This window comes from Gordionus sp. m RMFG-2023, chromosome 3 (genome assembly GCF_954871325.1).
Source record: "Gordionus sp. m RMFG-2023 chromosome 3, tfGorSpeb1-WG-v2, whole genome shotgun sequence".
In the NCBI taxonomy this organism is placed as follows: domain Eukaryota; kingdom Metazoa; phylum Nematomorpha; class Gordioida; order Chordodea; family Parachordodidae; genus Gordionus; species Gordionus sp. m RMFG-2023.
The window spans coordinates 36,933,859-36,961,591 of NC_088777.1; the positions used below are offsets into that span (position 1 = coordinate 36,933,859).

The 27,733-nt window shown below is 26.4% G+C and overlaps 1 protein-coding gene across 1 annotated transcript; it reads right to left on the reverse strand.

Moving 5' to 3' along the window:
- Nucleotides 1–27,733, reverse strand: LOC135925770 (uncharacterized). The gene is made up of 15 exons (XM_065461240.1): nt 27,567–27,733; nt 27,295–27,527; nt 27,102–27,256; nt 18,431–18,567; nt 8,850–8,949; nt 6,166–6,259; nt 5,812–5,904; nt 4,469–4,571; nt 3,695–3,880; nt 3,506–3,642; nt 3,157–3,372; nt 2,958–3,061; nt 1,604–1,896; nt 780–1,049; nt 1–499 (listed from the first exon to the last, which is right to left on the reverse strand). Exons 1-15 carry the CDS (start codon nt 27,693–27,695, stop codon nt 104–106), a joined length of 2,646 nt encoding a protein of 881 aa, XP_065317312.1. The 5' UTR covers nt 27,696–27,733; the 3' UTR covers nt 1–103.

Genomic DNA, 27,733 nt, shown 5'->3' on the forward strand with positions numbered 1-27,733 from the left:
AATAGATAATACACTGGGTTTAATTTATTTCAATTGAACAGATGTAAAATAATATTTTAGTAAATTTTATTAATAAATAAATTAAATAATTTTTTTTCTGCATTTATTTAGCTCCAGGCTTTGCATAACCCTGCGCTATAGTCTCTATACCAAATGAAGATGCATTGTTTTCATTATTTGATGCCTCTTCATCATTAGTCTCTCCTGTGATATTTTGATTTGCAATGTTTAAATTATGATTAGGAGAATCATTATTTTGTTCGCTATTGTCATTTTCAGACCCTATATTTGTTAAATTTCTATTTGAGTCATTGGAATTTGAAACAGTATTTGTTGGAGGGACAACATTTGAAGACGTAACAGCATTAAGATCTGTATTTATATGTGTTATGTAACTTCTAACAGATCGAAGAATATCACCCAGTGAATTGGAATCAATGTGCGATGGTAAATTTGCCTGTGTAGATAGATTGGGATTATCGACAGCTGAGTCAGAATTCTGTAAAAATGTTACATAAGTATAAATAAATAATATAAGGACTTTATGGTTTTAATTTTAATATCTAACATTTTTAATGAAGATATTTTAAAAAAAGGAATTCAAAGGTATTTTTAAAAAAAATTTAGTTTCTTTCTTTTTACATAGGGAAGATTTTAAATTATTTTTAAACGATAGAAATTTAATTTTATAGAAGATTTGTATTATCTTTGGTTTGATATTTACGAGAAAAAAATTCAATTAAAGAACAATATTTTTTTCTTCTAAATTTATAATTGACTTGACGCAGTGAATCACTAAAAGGAGATAAAGAGGTTACAAATCCCCCCAAAAGATCAACCAGTTCGCCCATACTGAAATTCTCTCCGCCTCTTCCATTATTATTATGATTTCCAATATGGTCTAGGGTATAGTTGGTATGATTATTGCGATTTAAAGGATGAGAGTTATCGTTAAAATTGTAATCGGAAGGCTTGCAATCATAAGCTGAAATGCCGTTGGGCGGTGGAAAGGGATCATAGTTACATACATTTCCAGACGGGTAATTAACCTTTAAATTTTTTAAAATATAATTTAGTTATAATGTATTTTTATAAAATAATCATAGATAATTACCATAGCAGTAATATTTAAAACGATATTATTCGTTAATGTTCCAAAAACAAGAAAAAGTTATTCTTTGAAAAACTTAATATAAAATATTATAAGTTATCTGTAATATAGGAGAACGACTATAACCATAAAATGTCATGAAGCACATGTCAGTAAAATACTATATTATAAAATATATTTTAATATATATATATTGAAATAATGTAAGTTTATAATTTGCCCAATAATATATTGATGCAGATGGAATATTTTATTTCTTATCTGAAAAATTACATTAGTTTTTAGTTAAAAATCTCCAATCTAATAAAGGAACTAAAAATAAAATGATCAATTATGGCTAATCTTTTACACATCAATAAAATAATTGTAACAGCATCTTAGAATAATTGTCAAAACAAGATCAAAATAGAATTTATCAAATTTTTATCAAGGCTGTGGCCATATTGAATAGCTAACTATAAACAGTCTTATTTATTTTAAAAAAAATTGTACATAAGGAAGGATGGGGAATATCTTGCCCTCGGTTTGATCGCTTGACTGATTGTGATACTGAGTTAGTAACAAAAAATGACGGCAAATATTCAAAGGAACTTCGGTAGATTCGTATATATTAAAAATAGTGGAAGAGATAGAATCCGAAGATGTTTCATCAGATTTTATGAGGCCCAAATTATCTGTAAAATGTATATCTGGTGATATTTGGTTCAAATTCATGAAAGAGAGAGATATTTCATTACCACTTATAGTTGATCTATAGTTGGATATGGTAGATGAGGGTATGTTATCTATATATTAAGTTAAGCAAGATATATTATCATTTTTAATTTCCGAACATAAATCATCAGATATAATTAACCCAGATAAAAATCTTACAATGCATACTTTTTTTAAGTCTTAAGAACACAATATTTTGAGATAATATTTTATTTATTTATCAATTATTACATGAAAATAACTATATAAAAGCATATTTTAAATCTATATAAATCCATTATCGCGGTAGTATTCGGGTCAGTAATAAAGCGTGTGCCAAAATTATCAAAAAAAATAATTTAATTACATCAATAGAAACAATAGCTAAAACAATCATTCACCATAATTAATGATTTATTTAATTATGAATAATTTATATAGTTATTTTTCATATTTTATGTAATAACTAGATAAATATAATATAGGGTTCCATTAAAACCCCAAAATATCTACAACATAAAAAAGGAAGTATATATCGCGGATTTGTGAGAGAGATCTGCAATGTCCAGAATTCAGGACTGAGCTGGGCAAAAAAATTTTTTGTAAATATATTTGATGGATTCTTATATTACATAGATATAATAATCCATAAAGTATTGTTTTTAATTTATCCACTCCCCAAAATTATAAATAGTTTGAACAACATATATTTTGGCTAAGGCATTGTATTTAAAAAAAATTTAAAACTGGGCCAGGCAATCATAGTGAGAAATTTTTCCCAGAATGGACAAGAACCAAATTTCCACTTGGCCGAGCTGGATAATTTTGCTATGTGCAGACAGACCTATAATTTATGTCCTTTTTTCAAAAAAAGGGAACTATGTCAGGGATTTTTGTTCAGTTACCATCATTATAAAATCCCATTTATTCAATTTTTGATAATTTGGCACGTTTATATTTTTAATTTAGAATTTATAAATTCAATATGCACCTAAAAACTTATTCAATAATTGGTTTTAATCCATACAATTCTAATCTTGTAAATATGAGCAAAATATTTGGTACCTCCAATAATGCTAAAATTAGATAAGTTGCACTCTTAGCTTAGAGGTTATAAATATATATCCAATCTTAAACAATATAATAAAATAACTTGACGAAGTTGTAGGAACATCTATTATTTTATCTCGTGATTCATCTCTGCTTGGATCAAATTTTTGAGCAGACGAATAAAAAGATGGGATAGACGATATTAAACTAAATAAAACATATAAAATGGAAATTAATCATAAAATAAGTGTAAAATTCATTTTTAATAAATAGATATTTTTATTTTTAACGAGTATTTTTACTTATTAATTTTTCCAAAAACTCCATCATTATTACGAATATTATTAATTTTAAAATTATAATCTGTGATGAAAGCATTTGGATCGTTTGCCACAACATTCGTCATCCAATCGAGAAGTAAAAAATCGTCTGCTTCATGAATGCCGCCATTTTGTTTCCATAAAGGATGACATAGGTTCGAGTATCTATTCACAAGTTTCTCAAGCAGGGGTGACAATCTTAAATTAAATATAATTGTAGGTGTTTTTAAGACATAATTATTGTCATTTTAAAGGACACTAAAGTAGTTTAAAATGCTTTATACTTACTCAAAAATATAAAAGTACTGATTACATTACAAAGAATAATTACTTTTTACGCCTAGAGGTTTGGTAAAATTTTTCGAAAACGTCCGATTTTATGGTTTGGCAAAAATTATCCGGGTCAATCCCGCACTTAGAAAGCAATTCGAAAAATAACTTGGGAAATTTGAAGATAGCTTCTTTCAACTGGATTGATAAAATAGTTGAAATTGTTTTATATAGACATATTAAATTAAACCATCTTTTCGGCAGTAACTTCCAAGTTTCCTTCGTTAATATCGATTTCATTTGCCGATCTGTTTTTTTTCTTATTTTTGTTGGTTTTAACGTGGCTAGTCGCTTGCAAAGTTGCAATATGGCAAAGTTTATAAGCCAGAGGAACCGAGAAGCAGTAATTGGGTAGTACGTCAAGGTTGAATTTGGTCTTAATTTTTGTATTTTTAATTGAATACATATCTAGCCTACCAATAAGATCCTCAATACTTATAAAAACGTTAACTTTTATTGTGGGATATTTTGTGACTTTTAATAGGTTAGTAAATAATTTAATAAAATTTTGTACAAAAATGAAACCGGAACCATTGCGATAACGCGCAATTATTACAAACTTAGGATAAAAGAAAATCAATTTATAATAGATTTGGGAAAGGAATTAACAGAAGTCAATGAAGCCCTTTTAGAAAAAATAGGAGAGAAGTCTAAAAACAACCAAATAAATAAAGCCCGTTATCTACCCATATTAAATAATAAAATATATGTATGAAATATTGCCAGAATAATAAAAATTTCTCAAAAAATATGAATCTGAAGATTCTAATATTACTTAAGGTAAAATTAAACGGTGCATATCAATTTAGCCTTAAGAGAAAAATCCATATTAATTGACTGCGAAACTCAGCCGAGGTTAATTGTATCTCGCAAAACAATGCAAATATATTGGATTATGGGAATTAAAAATATGCTTTAATTTTTTAATTTCTTTATTACTTAAACAAATTTATTATAATAAAACTCGATAATGATTGTAAAATCGTATAAGAAATGTGTATTCCTTGCTTTTGAGAGCTAAATAGTCTATCATCAGTAAAATAGCCAATGGATCCTGATCATCTAAGCTTCGGTGGTTTAAAATAAAAGAGGTGGGGGGGGGGGGGGTGTATAGTAAAAAATAATAATTTTATAAAAATAGGAAAATAGATTTGATATCTTACACCTTTCGGCAAAAAATAATTGGAGAAAAACTTGTAATAATTTTCAAAATCAAATTTTAAAATTACGTAAAATTCTCGCAATCTTAATTCAAATTGAAAATGGGGAGAAATAAAGGCCTGCCAAAAGCCGAATTATCCTTTTTCATTTATTTCTATAGGATGCCGTCTGCGCTCTCAATGGCGCCTGAGGGAAGATTTCGAGAATTACTTAATGAGGTAAATAAATACTTTACAATTTAAAATGACACATTTTATTATTTAAAATTTATAGGATAGGTATTCTACATAATAGAATATGTTTTTGGCATAATAGGATTATAAAAATGTAAAAAAAAAACATTTTAACCCTAGTTCCAATTTTTTGAGCGGTTTCTATTGTATTATTAATCTACCAATGATACTTCATAAAACAATTCGGTGTTTAAACATAAAGGAACTTTGCATAAAGAACACATCCATGATGTCTTATGGAATATATTATTTTTGTTTTACTTTTTGCTGGGTTTTAAAGTGAGATTTTGTTTTATTTTTGTGATTTTAATTCTTAAAAAAGTGCACTTGTTTTATTATTTTCAAAGTGCACTTTTGTCTCATTTTTATGAAATTTGATTTTTTATTTATTAAAGGTTCCCAACCCTTGCTACTGTTATACCAATGTAACCATTGAGAACTTTATTTATTAATATGTCATTAATTTGATCCGAAGTAAATAACAATTAATCATTTTAACAATTAATTTACTTTTCAAGGTTAATTTATCATTTTATTATATTTAATCTCTATTACAGCTACATATCCATATTCTATCATAATTCTAATTGTTATCTAAAAATAAACTTCGTAGCGATTTCGATTTGGGATTTTTTCTTTCTTCATCGTCTTATTTACTGTTTATAAATGGTTCGATTTTAGCCAATTTTTAAAAATGGCTAATTCAATATGTTAGCCAGCAAAATATTGCTTAAGCTTCGATATTTAGCTAATAGATGTTCAAACCTTAGTTCAATCTTCTGGATAAAATATTGAGTTCGTCGTTTTTAAAAAGCAGCTCATATCGAGTCGTTTAACAACACTAATCTTATTTACTTGTATTGACAATAAAAAAATTACACTTTATAGCCAATAAATCTATAAAAAAAATTACTTTAACATCAATTTACAGATTTCCAAAGCCGTTCTTGAGCATCCACTGTGATTCTGATTTAGAGCGTGGTAAAAGAGAGCTATATGAAAACATCTGGGAATTATTTTTTAAATTTAAAACTATATATATATATACACACACATACCTATCTTGAAAATATCTCAACCTAGTTATTTTATAAAGATCTTTATAATAACCTAGAAGAATATTTCTTTAGAGAGTTGTTAATAAGTTTGTGGCATATTAAAATTATCAACAATTCATTTATTATAACTAAAATAAACCTGTAATATTACATTTTAGTAGGAAAAAATTGTTCCTCATTCTTCCCTATTAAAGAAAATTAAAAACCACCTATTTTCCCGGTATTTGTATTCAAGGCGAATATTTTGATCGGTCAGATTAAATCTCGAGTGGAAATTTGATTCCATTGCGTAAATAGCTTGTTCTTTTGTTTTAATTGGGAAAAGGGAAATTAATATGATTTCTTATGGTATTAAACCATGTATATGTATATTCAATTTTGAAATATATTTTATAATAAAGGAAATTTGATCTCATATAAGATTTAATTAATCTCGATTACACTGACAATGCTGCCTAAATTAAGGTTGGTTTTTTTAGCAAGCCTAAATGTTAAGAGGTAGCTATTACCAACGCATATAAAATTACCAATTATCTACTAATCAAATTTTACATAATCAGAGGCATCGTGTCAATTTTTTCTAACCCTTAGCTTGAATAGAATGATCCCTAAAGATTTAAGATTGATACTAGGATGTCAAACCAAATCTTTTCTTTCAGTCATAAACAAACTATAAATCTCAGAAGCAAAAATGACCGTTATAAAGGCGGTTTTAAAAATTACATAGCACAGATTATAAGTCGTTCAGTTATGTTGCTTAATGTGTTATTTTTTTTATTGAAGTTAAAATAAATTTTTATTTTTATTTGGCTTTTATTTTAAAAAATATTTTTATAAGATTATAATGGGTCAATTAAATAATATATATGATAAATTTTAAAATATCAAGAAGAAAAGACGGCCGATTAAGTTGAGCCGCGTAAACAGGCTGATGGTTTTAAAACAGAATTGACGTAGTTATTTTTAAACATAAAAAACTGTTTGGTGACGTTTAATAATTGAGATAATTGTTTCCTGAAGAGGGACATCGAATATTCCTCGATGAGAAATAATTTTATTTAGTTTGGTAAATAGCTTAGGTTAGTAGCATGTTGAACAAATAACCTATGTTTAGAACTCATGAAATTAAAAGCACAAGAGTGTATTAAAATGAAAAAAACAAACTTTAACATCGATCCTATGAGCTAAAACCTTTAATTTTACGAAAGCTAAATCTCTTCAGATCACCATATATTAATCAACAATGTACAAGATAGAAATAGAATAGAAACAAAATATTTTATTTTTACATCAGCTTTCTTATCCAGCTTGAAAAATATTTATTTCAACATTTATCATTTAGCTAAATTTGATTTTTAATTTATCCATATTAATTACCTAGATGTTTTGTTTGATATTCCTAGACCAAGGTACAATTTGCATTAGTGACCTGCATCGGGCCTAATTTTTCAAGCCCGGTCCGGCCCGAAATTTTTTTTAAAAAGTTTTGCCGGCCCGGCCCGAACCCGAAATTTTTTAAAAAATTTACCGATGCTCGGCCAGAATTTATTTAAATATAGAAATTAATTTTTATAATTACTCAAAATAAAAGACATATGTTATATATCGTTTAGTTTCAATAAATAAAATCAAATATTTTTATTTTACATAAAAAATTGATAAATTTAGATATATTTAAAAAAATTTCCAAGGTTCAACCCGACCCAGCCCGAATATATAAAATAAAATTAAGCCCAAGCCTGGCCCCTCTAATTTGCATGGCCCGGGTTGGATTTTTTTTAAAAATATTTTTTGGTCTGGCCTGGAATTTTTTAAAATTATATTAAATTAATTTCCAATTTTCATAGCGAATAATGGCGATTTAAAATTTAAAAAATAAAATACGCTGGCCTGTAGGTCTCTGATAATATTATTAATACTTTTATACATTTGTTTTAATATTATACTAATAAGTCGATAAAATATTATAGATGTGACTTAGTAAAAAAAGAATTTTAATTTTTTATTATTATTCGATCATGAAGCTATTTTTGGAAAATGTGAAAAAATACAAAAATTTATATAAGGTTAGACATAAAAAAGATTTAGAACTCGCAAAAACAATGATGAAATCAAGAGTGTTCAAATAAATTATTAAAAATATAAATTAATTTCATTCATTATAATGCTCCGCCATGCCACCAATTAATAGGTGGCGGTAAATTTAACTCGCCAAAACCATCGATGAAAAAATAAAACAAAGCCTCGCAGTCAATTTATATTTCGGCGCATAGATCTAGCTATAGCTATTAGTTACATTTTTTATAGCTAGTTATAGAATATAACTTAGAAATTATAATACATTAAGAGCTAAAAAAAAAAATTATATTTGGACATAGCAATAAATCTATTTACAAAATTTCAGAAAATTCAAACACGCTAACGATACTAAAAATTTACCCTTTCCGAAAAAGATAAAACGCTAGAGATAAAATATAAAGGAGTTCATGACTAACTAATGATACCAAATATAGATCTCTACTATTTATATTTTTGATGAATCTTTATTTTTATGCGTTCTAAAAAAATAAGTAAGATCTCGTTTATAGTAACCACGAAGTTTATATTAAATAACTTTGCTATCGTTTAGCGTTAACTTTTTCATCGCTTATCAAACAGCGCGGCATTTCGAGTCTACTATAAACAACCAAGGCGCTATTTTTACACTTTGAGACCTAATATCTCTTGATCTATTAGCTAGCGGCAAAAAAAAATTAATTTCATTCCTAACAATATATAACTATCTAAAATTTTAATAATGAATAGTTATAAATATTAAAATGGGTCGTTTTAGTCGATTTGTAATAATATTATTCTTTTCTTATTTTTTAAAAATTGTGAAATGAAAATTTACCTATTAGAAGAGCGGCAGATTCATATTCCTCGTGCATTGCAAATGTTATACTGAGTTGAATAAGGGTATCGATGTGATATGGATGATCTCTATGCAATTCCTATAGTTATTTATAGTATAGTGAAATTTGTAAAAACGGTATAATTTCATCATATTTATTTGATCAAAATAATGAAAACATGACGTAATTTAGTATGTAAGCGCTGTTCGTTCATGCAATGTATAATTCGTTCTGAGCAATTTACAGAAGGAAGTAAATAAAGGTAAAATGACTGAGCAATGCGATGAAAAGAATTTTATCCTATCAATTAAATTTGAAAACATATGTTCGATAGAATGATAAAAATAATTGCAAAATTCATGAAATTTCTGAAATATTATTTAAAATAATTATCACTATTTTAGCATCATCTATTAAATTATTTAAAATGAATCCCAGGTCATAATAATTTAAAGTAAATTGAATATACGTATTGATATTATAAAAAGTATTATCGCTGAAACCAATTGTAATAAATTAGTAAAATATTATTTATAGATATTATATATAAAAATAGAATAGAATATTCGAAAATTAATTAATTGAAATATAAATTAGTAGTCGTATTGTTTATAATTAGTAGTCGGCATTACTACAAATGGCGACGATAAATGGAGAAAATAATTCCTTAAATGTAGATAATAATTCCTTAAATGGAGAAAATAATTCCCTAAATGGAGATTCAAAAAAAATAGCGGATTTATCTACGATTAAATTTGATAAATTCGAGTTGGACACTTCAATCCATAGATATTTTTCACAATGGGAACCTGTTTTCGGTTAAAAAACGTAAGCCCATCTGAGGGTCATTCCATGTCAAATCAATCACTTTTCGGCCGACCCCTTTCGATTTTGATGAAAAATCGTAGGCTGGTTATATATGTTCCCATTAGATTAGAAACAAAATTTTAGCGGATTAGCAACTATATTAGCGGAGATATTCGGGGTTAAAGGTCTAAAAAACGTCTTTTTTTGCTTTTTACTGATGTTAAATAACTAGTTTTTAATTTTAAACTAAATATGATCAAATATTGAATATAATATCAATAGCTAAGTTAATAATTTATGATTATGGCAAAAACATCAAAATTAATTTTTGATAAAATATGGGTCATCTTATGGTCAGTTGAAAACTTGAAATTAATATTTCGAAATGTATATGATCTCCGATTTTTAATTTTTTTAAGAAATATTATCCGTTTACTATTTTTTTAATAATTTCTTCAACAATTAGCATGGCTGGATATTTATTTTAAAATTTATTGCGATTTTTATACTTTAGAAAAAATAGATGGCGCTATATATAATAGTTTTAATATGTTAAAATTCATTTTTTTATTGATTAAAAATATTTTAATGTATATATATCATACTAAATCGATTACAATGTCCATTATATATATTTATTTGTAATTCAGATCATAAATTTTTAAAATCTTCACAAATTTAGCCTAATTAAGATAGTTTATAAATTAATTAAATCTTACTTCATCTAAAGGAACACAAAGCATGGCTAGCTTGTGAGATTTCTTCAGAAGATAATATATATGTTCGACCGGTGGGAGTAGAAGGATTGACCAGTGAAAGAATATGAGATTTAGGTAACACTAAAATATCATCTTTCAGGGGAAATTTAAATGAGGCTGAAGGTCCACAAGGGTGTAAAAATCGGATTTTTACTTCTTCATTTGTATCATATTTATCGATTATATATCCTAACCACCATTTATCATCATATACACATGTTACATATCCATTAATATTTTTAAATATAATTTTTTCATTTAAAAACGAAACTTGTTTTATATTATATTTTTTAGAATTTGAATATATTTTGGTTTTTAGTCTATTTTGATCAATGGGAATAACCCCGTGAATTTTTAAGGTCCCATGTATGGGCAGCGCAGAATTAAATCTTTTGCGAAGGGCTAATTCCCCTTCGATATATTCTTGATTGGATATATATTCAAATTGAATTCCATTAATATTTTCTTTATTATATAATTCTAATGGGGTTAGGATTTGATTTTTATTTGGTTTTTGAAGACTAGCTCTGGCAACTAATCTTTTGACAGTTCCCCCGATACCGTCACATGCATTTTTACCGTGAGCAGTGACAAAGAAATGCCATTCGGCAGGAATATTAAAATCGTATTTATGAAGACATATGTTCAGAAAATTTTTGCGATTCTTGTATTGAGACGCGGCTCCATCTGAAAAATATATTATTTTTTCTGGTTTAGAATTAAATTTGGCTGTTAAGAAATTAATAAATTTTTTTTGGTAAAGGTGGACTGCACTAGTATTATGGTTTAATGATTCGGATATAATAACAAAATTTATATTTTTTAAATCTTCTCCAGATTTATAATATGCTACAAATGGATGTATAGTGGCCTGCACGTTGTTCCAATGAAATCCCTGCTTATTAAATGAAGGAATAATTTTCAGAATAATCTAGAATTGTTAAAAATTCCCCATCTTTTAAATTTTCTTTGGAATTCTTCAAAAATAAACTTTGTTGTTTAGCTATAAACGAGTGACGCAGTAAAATTTGAACTTTTTCTAATAAATAATCGATGAAATCATCAACGGACTTTATAATAGTTTCAAGATTTGTTCTATCCACCGTGACATATTCTATACGATTTCTCTGAAACAATTGGTATAATTGTCCCTTAAGAGATTCTATACCAGGGCATTGATCACAATTTGTTAAATAACATTTTGGCTGAGATGGATTACAAATAATTTGCGCCAATAGATAGTTGTAAGAATTTATACAGTAATCTTCTCCTGCTGTAAATTCAGCTATTACATTTGTCATTAATTTCACATTCTGATGAATAGCGCAGACACAAACAGTGTGTGTGCCACTAGCTCCAACTAAATACAGTTTTTTGGTCTAAGTTCGGCAAATTTAGAGAATCCTATTGATATATTTGGGTATTCTTCCTTAAACATCTTGAATATTTCTTTAAGATTATTTAATATAAGTCTTTTTTGAACTGGTTCTTTCTCGCCTTTAACAGATACACAATCTTTTATTCCTGGCATGAGTCGGCTTATTTCATCAGAACTATAAAAATCCTTGACGAGTTTAAATGTTTTTTCGTTTAGTGTCTTTCCTGCCTTATGTTTTGGAAATGAAAGAATTCCACTTTCTTTTACCATCATTTTAGATTTTCTTGCCATGTATGATGTTACGTTGAATTCCTTTTGAATTTTATTTACACTCCATCTTTGAGGCAAAATTGTAAGAATTTGATATTGTCGATTTTTGATAATTTATCAAAGTTATCCTTTAATATAATAAGAATTTCCTCTTTCATTGGACTATCAATCTCGGAATCAGATATTTCTAAAACCTTAATCTTTATTGCTTTTTCAATCTTTTGAATTTTATTTTTAGGATATTTTTTCTCCATTAAACGTTTTCTTTTAATTGGTGATTCTCCAATATTGTGTAATGTTTCATTAATCGATTCAAAGGCATCCTGATTATGGGTTATTGGGGATATAAATTCTTCGGGAATGTGTGGACCAATTTTACTTAACTGGTATCGGCACGAATTACATATTTTTTGTTGAAGATATAAATGATTATTTATATTAAGCATCCATGGAAGAACTGATCTTAAATTTTTTTTAAAATTTTTATGATTCACTTTATTCAGTGGATTGCAACATTTTATCTTATCTTTTAAGGGTTTCATTTAAAAAAATTTATTTATTTTTAAACGACAAGTAAAAATATTTATATGTAAAAGATATGAATCGGTGTTTGTGAAAAAATATTAAAGAAATCAATTTGTATTTTTAGCAACTGTGATTTATCGATTAAATTCGCTAATTAATTTTGCTAATCAGTTTATTTTTAATAATTTTAAGAAAAGATAAAAACAGCTGACTTACTTTTATTAATTTTTTCAGTGTTAAACATATGCTCAAAATTCAAAGACTTTGATCAAAAATTTTATAGAGAATGCTCAAATTCATTTGATACCCAAAATTTTATAACTAGTTTTTTAAAAATCTTTGAAATTTTCTGGTTAATGACAATTTTATAACATTCTTGGTCTTGATGGGTATGACTTAGTCTGGAGGGGGGGATGGGGGGTAGTTGGGTAATTATATGATTTTCGATTTTTCCCTTAATAATTTTCCTGCACTCCTTTAATACTGCTTTTTTGTTCGCATGTTAGTCGGATTTTTTAATTATTTTTAATTTACATTGAAATATTAAAAAAATTATTAAAATTTTTTATCCTGCGAATATCTCAGGGGAATAAGGTTTACAAAGTTATATAATCGAATTTTATGATATATTATACATTAAAATATTTTTAATCAATAAAAAAATAAATTTTAACATATTAAAACTATTATATATAGCGCCATCTATTTTTTTTAAAGTATAAAAATCGCAATATTTTTTAAAATAAATATCCAGCCATGCTAATTGTTGAAGAAATTATTAAAAAAATAGTAAACGGATAATATTTCTTAAAAAAATTAAAAATCGGAGATCATATACATTTCGAAATATTAATTTCAAGTTTTCAACTGACCATAAGATGACCCATATTTTATAAAAGATTAATTTTGATGTTTTCGCCATAATCATAAATTATTAACTTAGCTATTGATTTAGATTCAATTTTTGATCATATTTAGTTTTAAATTAAAAACTAATTATTTGACATCAGTAAAAAGCAAAAAAAGACGTTTTTTGGACCTTTAACCCCGATTATCTCGGCTAATATAGTTGCTAATGCGCTAAAATTTTGTTTATAATCTAATGGGAACATATATAACCAGTCTACAACTTTTTATCGAAATTGAAAGGGGTCGGCCGAAAATCTTGATTTTTTTGCTCATTTGACATGGAATAACCCCTGAATGTCAATATAAAGATATATTTTTAACATTTTTTGGCAATAAGAATATTGAGTTTGTGGACCGTTTTTGTTATCCTGATTCGATCGAAACTTTATCTTTTAAATTAAGTCACTATGTTTTAAACTATTTAAACCGAAATCAACAGCTTTTGCTTCTAGATTTTATTTCGTTAGATTACGGAGAACAACTGAAACCATAACTGAATTTGCAGATAAAATCAGAACAATTGGCAAGCGTTGTCATTATCTTAATGATATTGACGAGCGTTTACGTGATCAGTTTATGGTTGGCATGGAAATACCGGGATTGGAAAGAGATCTTAGAGCTCTATATCCCGACGGTCTTGATAGAGATAATAATGTACTGACTTTTCAATTTATTCTTGATCTGGCATTAGCTTCTGAGCGAGAAATGATAATGATTATGATAATAATTATAAACATCCAATTAAAACGACGACTACATTTGATAAAGGCTATAATAAAGTCAAGTATAATAATACATTTGATAAAGAGAATAATAAATACAAATATAATAATGATAAAGATTATAATAAACTTAAATGTTATAAATGTGGTTTTATTCATAACCGAGAAGTGAGATGTCCAGCTACAAATGCGGCATGTAATAAATGTAAAAAAATTGGTCATTTTGCAGTTTGCTGTAAATCAAAGAATTTAAATTATATAAGAGTGTCATCAAGTGATTCTATTCATAATATTTGGAAGATTCAACAAAATCGAGCAAAACTAACTGCAGAGATAAATGGGTTAGATGTTGAATTTGATTTTGACACTGGTGCACAATCATCATTGATAGGAATTGATATATGGACAAGTATTGGACGACCAAAAATTAGGCCAACCAGTCCATTGACTGCATATGGTGATCATCCGTTAGACGTTAAGGGCGAGACCCAAGTCAATGTTAGGATTGGATCACAGACAAGGACCCTATCAGTGGTAATAATAAATACAACTGGGGTACCTCTTTTCGGATTACCATGGATTATAGCATTCAATTTAGAAATGCCTCGTCAGGTTATGATTAAACAAGTACGCAATTTGGTCAACAATATTGAAAAAGAAAAATGTTGCATAAGACTAAATTCTAGAATTCAAGATTTGATTAATAAACATAAAGAAATTTCGGAAGAGAATCAAGATTCTAAACATGCTTTGGATATTCGAAGTATTAATTTGGATGATATACAATTGTCAGAAAATATTCTACGAAAAGAGTCGAAGCAAGATTTAATATTAAAAAAAGTAGCAATACATATTCAGCAAAGTTGGCGAAACTTTGATCGTCATAAAGATAAAGAAATAGTTAATTTTTATAATCGACGGGAAGAGCTTTCTGTCAATCGTGATGTTATAGAATGGAATGAGAGATTGGTTATTCCTAATAAATTAAGAAATGCAGTGTTAGGAATGATTCACTGGGGACATCCTGGGGAAATTGTAATGAAATCTATTTTTAGATTGTATTGTTGGTGGCCCAGATGTGATGTTGATATAGAAAATTTTATCAAAATATGTTCTGGATGCCAGAAAAATAGACCATGGTTAGAAGTTGATCTAATGCAGAATATCTCTGCTGATGCTATGATAAAACGACTAAATAAATGGTTTGCTAGGTTTGGAATACCCAAGTACAGTGTGTCAGACAAAGGACCACAATTCTTAACAGGGGAATTCCGTAGGTATTGTGATTTAAATAATATACGTTATATACGTTCGGCACCCTATCATCCAAAAACTAATGGATTAGCTGAACGTACAGTACGAACTTTGAAAGGTCATGCGACGAGAGATTCAATTAGCGATCCCGAAGAAGCTATGACACAGGTTTTAACAACCTATCGATTGGGAGAGCATAGCTCCACAGGGAGATCTCCTGCTAAAATTATGTTTGGGAGGCAGAAAACAAGTCTGGATTGGATCCGACCAAATGCCGAACACGAAATAGTAAGGGCCAATGATAAACAAAGCCTTCACCATGATTTACATTCAAAGGAAAGAGAATTTGAAATCTCACAACCTATATGGTTAAATAATGAAAATACCAATGGTTGGAGAGAGGGAGTAATTAAAGAAAGAATAGGACTTTATTCTTATATTGTTGAATCTTCCGGGAAAACATTACGGAAGCATGCAGATCAGTTAAGAAATCGTTTAGTTATCCCAAATCATGAAAGTTCTTTGGAAGTTACAGAAATGGTTGTGCCAATGAATGAAGCAAATTCAAACACAAATACAAATACCACATTACGTTGTTCATCAAGAAACCGTAAACCTACAAAGAGGTTTATTGAAGAAATCTAACTTTAAAATGTTTGAAGGAAATGTAATAAATTAGTAAAATATTATTTATAGATATTATATATATAAATAGAATAGAATATTCGAAAATTAATTAATAAAAATTTGATGTTAGAAATAAATTGAAATATAAATTAGTAGTCGGTATTACTACACCAATCAGCTGTGGTATCGCTTAATAAATTATGCATCGCTCGAGCGAAATCGCGCTTACTATAAATGAGATCTAAATTATGTCAAATTTTTAAAAAAAAATTAAAATGCTTAAGAAAAAAATGATTTACTAATCAAATTAGAATATTATTACATATGTAATAGTTTTTTAACATATCGTCAGAATAGGACTTATTAATAAAAACAAAATCAAATAACCCAGCTTCATATTTTAATATATTAGGCCACGACCGATTTTTTACCTCCCTCTCCCATTCCCACCATACAAAGATTGATATTTGGAAAATTAAGAAATAAAATAAGTAGAAGTTATAACTTTTCAACAAATAATAATGGTGAGTAAATCTTTAGATATAATTGAAAAATTAAAATAGATTAAAAAAAGGACAAAACTGAATAGATATGTTACAAAGTTATGTCCCGTCCAAAAGGTGAAAAAATAGGAGGAAATGTTCCAAATATTACACTTATAAAAGTAAGGTCATTTTCAAAACAAAATTATTGATTACAATGTTAAGGCGTATATAACCATACTGAGATAAAAAAATGAAACCATCTGGCAGATAAATTCCGATAAAATGCTATAAATATGCACTAGTAAAACCAAGGAAAATCTTTGCCGAACGACCCAAGCCGGGATTCAGACCAACTTGGATTTATGATCTTGGCTCTGAAACAGCATACAAATAAGAAAAACACCTGAATAATATTGTCGCTATGATGGATGGGCTAGCTTTTTTTTATCTATAAAAAATAACAAAAAAGGAATGGATTATCTTTTAACGATATTGTTCCCGACAATGCTAAAGATTTTTTACAATTTACAATATTTTGACACCAATTATACTTCTTGTATTATCAGAAGGAGGCTTAATTGAACGATCAATAGCAAACCTTCGATATGGACGCTCATACACAAGTGCGCTTGGAATCAGACGTCGACATGTCAAAAATTGGGCAATAGCGGATTGGAACTTCAACCCCGAAAAAAAGAAAAATCACATAGAAAAATATTTAAAATTTACTAAATTAATATTACATCAAGGATGCTTTAGTTAAAAAAGACTATCATATGTTAAAATTTCCCATTTTAAATCTTAGCCGAAACCCTACTTAAAAAACTTCTCCCACGAATTCGACTTTTTTTTAAAAAATAAATACCTAATTTTCGTGAGCCGCAGTCGCAATATCATTCCAAGAAAGGTCTTATCATAACACATTATTAAACATGATAACATTCTCAGAGATAACGGTTTTTAAATATATATATAATTATAAAGTAGAGATTAAATGCTATTATAATTTTGTGTCATTTTACAAAATAAAAACTTTACCAGTTAAAAAGTGCAAATATAGCATACAAGAATGTACTTATATTTGGTATAGCAATCTGAAGGATTTATAGATTATTTTTACCTTCATTTATGCCTAAATAAAAAATAACCACCAGTGGTTACTAGGGTTGTGCCGATATTGAATCTAGGATCGGGCCGATATTTTTTATTATATTTGATTGTATATATTCATATATATTTTTTTTTATGAAAGGAACTAAAATACAATTTATTTGTTGCAATGTTTAAGAAAAAATAGTTTAAAATTTTACACTATTTTTTGTTATTGCAACAAGAAAATGATTTTAAAATATCTAACGCATCACTTTCAGCTAGGGATGCTGAACGGTTCGATTTAGCCAATTCTAAAAACAGTAAACTCAAGATTTTGGCCACAAGTAAATTACTAAAGCTTATTGATCTTGCCCACAGATGGGAAAAAGGTTTGGACTATAATCTACAATTTCGAGGCTTAGGTGATAATATTTTGTCCAAAATTTTAATTCAGCTCTTTTTAAAAATTGGCGAAATGGAGATGTTTAACAACTCTACATTCACCCATAAACTTGAAAATATTTTAAATGAGATAGTTAACTTTTGGAGAATAAAAATATAAATACACTTAATCATTCGTGAAAATTTGTTGACTTTTTTAAAATAAAAATATTTATATATATGACATTAATACAAAGATAGACGGCAAATAAAAATCAATATAAATATCAGTTCGACATCGGGTCAGTGAAAAATTGGTGGATCGGCACATCCCTGGTGGTTATCTAATTAATTATTTATTATTTTATGTACCATTAACCCATTTTGATCAAAGGCAGAGACAAGGGCGCAAAAAGCTTGTTGGACTATCTGGTAGATTGTGGAATGTTTGAAACAAAAGTGTAAGATTCCATCAGAATTTAAACTTTCGATTTCTACCATAGTTAAACCTTAAAAATATCATTTAAAATACTTATATTTAAGTTATTTGAATCATGTGTATTATTATTACGTGTACAAAAACAAAGATGATCATGGTAACTTCACCATCCCTCTTATTTTTGATTAAGATTTTATAAATAACAATCACAAAAATTTATCCTCTATTTATAAAATTATTAGAAAAAAAGTGTTTTAATTTTTTATATATATATCATCTGTTCATTGGGTGTATTTTTATTTATACTAGTGATAAAATGGGACCCTCATCATAAATAAGGGGAAGGAAGGTGTTGTATTTTGTATTATTTTCTTCACATATTTTTTCTAAGTTTAATGTCCTTTAGATGAATGTATAATATTTTGAATGTTTTAACTCTTAAGCGGTATATTGGAAAAAAAAATATGGTGTGGTTATTTTAGACATTTATTATAACAATTAATTGTGATAAAGATAAATATTAATTAAAACATCATTAAATTTTTTGTAAAAATGTATTTAAAATAAACAATGATATTATATTTAAATATTAATCCTATAATATAAATCATCAATATAGTTGTATTTAAAGGTTAAATAACGAAAGCTCTTGCTAATATCATATCAGAGTTTTAAAAAAAATAGAAAGTATTTCCAATAATATTTTTGAGAATGATGTAATTAATATACAAGAAATTTGAAATAGTAAATGTGAAAGCCTGAGAAAATAAAATGTACAATTTGAAAAAAATTAAATTATATTTATTAAGAAAGAGGTTAAAAATTTAAAAAAAAAATCAAGTCTGGGGTCTAATCCAGAAATTAAAATTAGGTCTACTTGGTTCAGCCCAAATATCAATATTGGGTCATTTCAGGTCAAATCGATTAAAAAAACAAGCTATTTGGATGGCCATCTTTAAAATGAACGAAAATTGGCATGATAATAATCGATGTTGTATATTTTAGTAAAACTTTATATAGCTCAACCAGATCCAAAGATATACGCCTTCATAGTCAATAATCGTACAATGCGTGATTTAATTAAATCTTGTTATTAAAAAAGATACTAAGATATGTTAAAAATTAAGAGAGTTGTTAAAAGATATTTTTTAAATGGATCTAGATACAGATACATCGTCTAAGAATTTATCTAGATACAGATACAGCTTCCAAAAAGTTATATTGAAACAGATACAATTTAAAATGTATCTTTGTACAGATACATTTTTTATTATACTCTTAGATAAGGTTTGAATAAACCTAAATTAGGATCCAAATATAAAAATTCATGAAATGATCTAAAAAATTTATTGACTCGATATCACATTTATCAAAATATTACTAAAATAATGATTTTTAGATATTAATATAATATATGATTAATATAAATAATTATATATCATTAATAAAATATAATATATGATTGAATGATTATAAATAATTATTAGATTTCAGTAACAACCACTGTCTGTTGGCAAATTATATTTTTTTTGTGGAGCTAATGTTTTGATCATTTTTATAAATGAAGGATTTTCAACAATTGAAAATGGCTGAATGCTATCTATAATAAAATCAGTTATTAAATCATCTAAAGTGGTTTGGGTTAAAGCCTGAAGTCTCTTGGAAAAAAAATCAATGGACAATGAGCCTAGTCCAATATTTTCTATAGATTTTTTTCTCCTTCCCCTTTTTTATTTGGATCAAGAGTGTTTGATGTTTTTTCTTAAAATTTAAAATTGTAAACATTTATTTAGTATCTATACCCTTAAATGTTTTACAATGTTGCAAGTTGAGGTAATGCTAACTGAAATTTACATATTTTTTGGTAGACATGACAAACATTTTACTAACAGAGATTTGTTTTCTTTATTTTGAGATATTATTTTAAAATATGGTCTATAAATTGGCCATGGAAGAATGTTGTCATTTTCGCCATCAAATCTTAAAAATTAATATAATAATTAATAGAATAAAATAAAATAAAATACCAATTCTATTGCAATTAAAAATGGCAAATTCCTTGAGATGGATTGTAATACCAGAATTTGCTTGTTATTGATAACTCGGACATAATATTTAATTAATATTTATATATTCTTTTTTATATATAAGTTTTAATATTTTACATATATATATATATATAATTTTTTAATATATATATAAATATTAAGTTATATGCTCATATGAAATAAAATAAATATTCAAGTATTTTTATTTATAATATAAAAAAGCGTTAAATAGAAGTATAACAAAATTAAAAAGTATCTAAAAACAGATACAGATACGTCTAAAATAATATCTAGATACAGATACTTTAATAAAAAATCTATCTAGATACAGATACCACATTTTTATATCTAGATACAGATACCACATTTTTATATCTAGATACTTTAACAACTCTGCAAATTATACATCATTTTAGAGCCCTTAAAAATTTCCATTGGAAAATATCGAGAAAAAATATTAAAAAATTCCAAATATTCTCTTATTTCCGGTAAAAATAAAATTTAAACATTATTGAGATGAAATTTTTGTGTTGATATTTTCCAAAAATGTTTATTACCTTTATATTAAATTATTTTTTAAAAAATTTCGATAGTCATTTTTGTTTTCCAATTTTATTTAAATTTTTATTATTTTATAAATAAAAATATATAAAATAGATGGCGTTTTCAAAAATCAATATAATAATATTTAATAAAAATATGAAATGTATTGGTATTAAAATAAAAAATCAATTAAGTATAACCAATATGAAGTATTGAGGAGATAGATAAGTAGGAAGCTTATATACATGATATTATTATTAAGACACTATATTTTAAAATTTAATTTCATTCTTTTTTAGAACTATGGCTAACCACCAAAAAAAATCCATAAACATATGTTTAGAAAAAAGACTGGTCCAGACCATGGTCCTAAATGAAGGACCAATCATAGTAAAAGAATTTTGGTATATATTGTATGGGGATTTATTTCTTTTGACTGGACTATTTTGGAACCTGAGCCCTATAAATCCTTTTATTTTTTAGCTCCGATTCAAAATTCTTTTGATAAATTATTTAACCAAACAATTTGATTTAAAAAAACGAAAGATTTTATCAATTATTTATTTTTTATTCCTTTCTTTCTATTACATTTTTAAATCGATAAATAGGAAATTTAATTATCAATCAATTATTGAAAATAACACGAGGTTTAAAAAAAAATTTTCCATCCTTGGAGGTAAAAAGATTAGTATCACGTTCAAGTCTTCAGCATACAAATTCTGGACCAATACAATTTAGAAGAGATTAAACTACGAGAAAGATTCAATTTAGCTTGCCCCATTCTAGAAACTCAGGAAATACATGCTTTATTTCCTTTGACTTAAGTAAACTTAAATCAAATATACATGCATATGGAGTGGACTTTAAAATTAACATTATCTCAAGTGCCTGTTTTGCCTTTTTCTATATCAAAGGATTTGTACCATGTGTTTATGATAATTTTTGGTGGTTAGACACCAGAGTTGGGCAGTACCGCTAATATATATATCTTAACAAGATCCTTTTGTATCTTATACTCAGTATCTTTTTGTCATTTTAATACTAATATCATCTAAGATACTTTATTCTGAAAAGAATCTTGTATCTTTTTTATTTTCTTGACAAAAGATACAGGTACAGATTCTTTTTAATATTCATGTTTAAAATTTTACATATCACAGTATATATCTTATTTTCTTCAGGAATCTTGTTTTCCTTTTTTTCCCCGCCATTTTTTAAAGATATTGACAACCAAAATTAGCTGGAAAATTTACAACTCATATTAAGATAAACAGATATAAAGTAACAGCACCAAAACGAAATAAGTTAAGATTATATTTTATATATAAATGTAACTCGATAAAATGTCATAATTTAAAAAATTTTTAATTTGCGGGATGATTAATACTCATTGCGAAGAAGAAAGTAGTGAAATGTAAATTATGGAAATAAGTTCCCCTGAATCAAATTCCAATCTTAAAATTTTAGATGGAAATTTTTTTTAAATAAAAGCTAAAAAAAGACAATGTACATGCTGAATGTAAAACCTGTATAAACAAGAAAATGATAAATGGTTAAACACAATTGTCAAACATATTAAATTATATTATTTATATGTGGTAAAAATGGACATATTATTTTAAAAATTCAAGTTTACAATATTGTCCACATTTATTAAAAGCTGCCCAAAATGTTATGCGCAAAAAATTTTAAGAACATATTTTCATATAATATGAATATAATGATTGGCATGAATACCACGTCTATATTTAAAGAACTTATGAATTGAGTAGGATGATAAAAAAAAACTTTCAAAATATATTATTAAAAGAAGCAATGGTACCACAAGCTCAAACTATAAAACCATTAGATTTAACATCTAATTATGAAAATGATTATTTTTCTTTTGGTGATGTTGCTGAGTTTACAAATATCATTGAACTTGAGGTTTTAAATCATATTAAAGAAAGTTGAAATACATTATAAATGCGTAATTATTATCCTTTCATTAAGAAAATATTTTTAAATATAATAATACCTTCATCAGCTCCAACTGAAAGGTTATTTAGTTATGGCAAAATGTTAAGTACACCATAGCAGCAAAGGTCTAATGATAAATTATTTGAAAAATTTAATTATCTTATAAAATAATGAATCTATTTTAAATAGTCTAAATTAATATTTCAATCCCAATTAATTAAAAATACTAGTCTCCATTCTCTATCTATGCTAACAATGGGCCAATACTAATATTAAAATGCTTGACTATTATAATTAACTCATCATTAAATATTTTATTAAATCGACCAGCGATTCGGCCGACCATCTCAAAAATGAATGAAACTTGGCATGTTAGTTATTTATGTAGTAAATGTTAATAAAATAAAAAATTTAGAGTGCAAGCTCAACCAGATCCAATATATAAGCCTTCAAAGTCGAAAATCACGAAGTTCGTGATTTCATTAAATCTTGTTATTTTAAAAAATACTTAAGATAGAGTTACATATTATATATCATTTTATAGCCCTTAAAATTTTACGTTGGAAAATATTTAAAAAAATTTAAAAATATCAAGTGTTTTCTTATTTCCAGTAAAAATAAAAAATTAACATTGTTAGGAAGGGATTTTTTTGGGTGTTAATATTCACTAAAAATGTTTATTACCTTTATATTAAACGATTTAATAAAAAATCTCAATAGCCATTTTTGTTTTTTAAATTTTATTTGAATTTTTATTATTTTTATAAATAAATAAATGATATAGATGGCGTTATATTAATTTTTTTTATATTATGTAATTTTTAATAAAAATATGAATAGTATTGTGATTAAAATATAAAAACCAATTGAGTATAACCAAGAATGATGTCCTGTGGCGATATGTATTTAGGCAGCTGATATAGATATGATTTTATTAGGACGCTATATTATAAAATAAACATATTTTAACATTTTATACACAAACAATATAAAAATAAATACCTCTTGTTTTAATCTTATCCCATTTTGTGCTTATTAATAGAATTTCTTGAGACGATAATTTGTAGGTACGTCCTGTCACTGTAATAGGATATACTACTGTTATTATTTAATTAATAGGTAACCATATCTTTTCCGCATTTGTGGAGTAAAAGAAGGATGGTGATGGTCCATGGAGATGTAAAAAGGAAATATATATCTCCTCAGTAATTTCATTCTTTTTTAGTACTGTGGATAACCACCAAAAATCGTCATAAATACATGTTACGAATCCTTTAATATCGGCAAAAGACAAATTATCGGCATTTGAGATATTGTTAATTTGAAAGTCCTCTGCATATAAATATATTTTTGATTTAAGTTTACTTAAACTTAAAGGAAATATAGCATGTATTTCCGAGTTCCTGGAATGGGACTAGCTAAATTAAATCTTTCTCGTAGTTTAATCTCTTGTAAATTGTATTGTTCGTTGGTTATATATGTAAAATTTACTGATGGCATGTTTTGTTTTGCAAATTGATATAAATGAACTGGCATTAAAATGTGTCCAGAACTGATGGGCTGAAGGTTTGAACATGCATGCTAATCTTTTTAATGTTCCGCCAAGGCTGTCATATGGACCTTTTCCATGGGATGTAGCTGAAAAATGCCATTCAGCTGCAACACCAAAATCTGATTCATGACACAGATTTATAAAAAAATTTCTGTTTTTATATTGCGCAGCTGATCCATCAGAGCAGTAATATATTTTGTTTGGCTTTTTGCTGAATTGATTGGTCAAAAATTTTATCATTTTATGTTATAAATGTACTGCAATAACATTATGTTGAAGTGACTCTGATATTACCATATAATTAAGATTTTCTATATTGCCATTATTATTATAATATGCTATCATAAGATGGATAGTGGCTTGATTATTATTCCAGTATAATCCTTGAACAGTGTCATGGATTATAAATGCATAATTTTCAGAGAAATCACAAATTATCATAAATTCATTTGGTTGTATAAAAATGTTTAAGTTTTGAAATATATGATGATTGATTGGTAGCGATGATAGGAATAAAAAATAAAATAAGCTGATAAAAACGTTATTTTCAAATAATAACGATAGTAGATCCACAACAATGTAGGAATTTTTATTAATAAGCGAAAAATTATAATAGTTTGAATATAAAATTTTAAAATATGTTTACTTTACAATATACCGTCAATAAAATAATATCTGTATGGGCTGCCTGCTTACATATAGCCCCAGGACATCATTCTTGATTGTACTCAATTGATTTTTCAATTTTAATCACAATACTATTCATATTCATAATTTTATTAAAAATTATATATTATAATATTTTTATTTATAAAAATAATAAAAATTCAAATAAAATTAAAAAAACAAAAATGGCTATCGAGATTTTTTATTAAATCGTTTAATATAAAGGTAATAAACATTTTTGGTGAATTAACACCCCAAAAAAATCCCTTCCTAACAATGTTAATTTTTTATTTTTACTGGAAATAAGAAAACACTTGAAATTTTTTTTTCATATTTTCCAACGTAAAATTTTAAGGGCTATAAAATGATATATAATTTGTAACACTATCTTAAATATTTTTTAAAATAACAAGATTTAATGAAATCACGCATTTCGCGATTTTTGACTTTGAAGGCGTATATCTTTGGATCTGGTTGAGCTAGTACTCTAAAATTTTGATTTTATTACATTTACAACATAAATAAATAACATGCCAAGTTTCATTCATTTTTGAGATGGTCGGCCGAAAATCTCGTTTTTTTGGTCAATTTGACGTGGAATCACTCAAATATTCATTCTTATATGTGTTATGTTTTTCACAAATAAATAATAAAATACACTATTCTTATTTAATTGGTAAGGATATCCTGTATTTTAGATACTTTAATTTAGCAAAAGCTACAAGTATCTTTTATCTTTATGATATTTTGAAAAAGATACTAATATCTAAGTCTAAGATCTGTATCTAATTTATTTGTCTGTAGGACCTGCCCAAATCTGTTAGCCATAGTACTAAAAAAAGAATGAAATTACTGAGGAGATATGTTTCCTTTTTACATCTCCATGGACCCTCACCACTCTTCTTTTATCTCACAATTGAAGAAAAGATATGGTTGTCCATTAGTCAAATAATAACGATAGTAGATGCATATAAGTGATACGACACACCTACAAATCATTGTCCCAGGGGCTGTTTGCTTAAATATTACCCCAGGACATCATATTGATTATACTCTATAAATTTTTGTTATTTTAATACCAATACAATACCTCTTATTATTAAATATATATTATAATAATTGTTAAATATAACACCATCTAGCAAAAACAATAATGAGTATTGTTTATTAAATAGTTGAATAAAAAGTATTAAACATTTTAAAGAATAACAACAAAAATCCATTCTTAACAATGTTAATATTTTATTTTTACTAAAAATAAGAAAAAACTTGGTATTTTTTAATTTTTTCCGATATTATCCAATGCAAAATTTTAAGGGCTATAAAATAATATATAATTAGTAACTCTATCTTAGGTATTTTTTAAAAAACAAGATTGAATGAAATCATGCATTGCACAATTTTTGACTTTGAAGGCATATATCTTTAGATCTGGTTGAGCTATATAAAATTTTGATTTTATTAACATTTACAAAATGAATAACAAATATGCCAATTCAGTAATTTTTGAAATGGTGGTTCAAATAAGTAGTGGGCAATTTGTCATGGAATACCCTATTCTTATAGTAAATATGTCAAGTCCACCCAAGTCCAATTTTGTAGAGATGGGCTAGGATATATATTTGAAAAAATCTATTGAAGGAGGAGGCCTAACTCCAAAGCACCACTCATAATAACTTGATATCATTTGCTATAAAAATTAATAATACTTTCCATTAGATGAGTAAGTATTAATGTTACTAATTTTAAAAACAGATATTTTCAAATTAAATAATATCAAAATTACTTGCTATAATTACATAATTTTTATGTGTAAATCTATAATTGTACTCTGACCTAATTTAGATATTGGAACCCAATTGGCTTTTGTTTTTATTAATTTCATTTTTGTGTAAGCATATCTATATTTCTTTTTCCTCCCATTGATAGTATCATTTTCATATATTAGTTTTCCAAAGATTTTTTTCATTTCAGTTTCTGGGTTCAAATTTCTAATAAAAATATAAAGATTTAAAAGAAGTTGATATACCTCATATCTATCCCACAAATATTGTTTGTATAACTATTTACTGGTATATATTGTAATAAATCAGATTCAATATAATTATTCTCAATTTTATGAATAAGATTTTTGTTTGATTTTTTCTTATTCTTTTTCTTGATTTTAATAGCTGGATTGTTTTTTTCATTTGGTGATAGAGCAGAATTCATAGCTTTCTCATTCTCATAATTTACTTTCTCCACATCTTTATCATCATCTAACTAATATACAAAATTATATTTTATATATTGTTTTAATACCATATCAAATGGATTAATCTGATTATCGCTATTTATGTGGGCTTCAATTTCATTTATAACAATATTTTGATTTTGAAAATCTTCAAATCCCTTATCAATGAGAAACTTTTTAAGAGCACGATTGGACATTGGATTAAATGTAAAACGATATATTTTGCTGATAAGGA

Bases quoted from the DNA above. Each gene is read 5' to 3' on its own strand.
- LOC135925770 (XM_065461240.1), bottom strand. From the start codon at position 27,695: ATGTCCAATCGTGCTCTTAAAAAGTTTCTCATTGATAAGGGATTTGAA. The intron at 27,528-27,566 runs GTATTAAAACAA...TTTGTATATTAG, and splicing joins AGATTAATCCATTTGATATG to TTAGATGATGATAAAGATGT. The intron at 3,881-4,468 runs GTTTTATTATAA...ACAAAAATTAAG, and splicing joins GATTTTACAATCATTATCGA to ACCAAATTCAACCTTGACGT.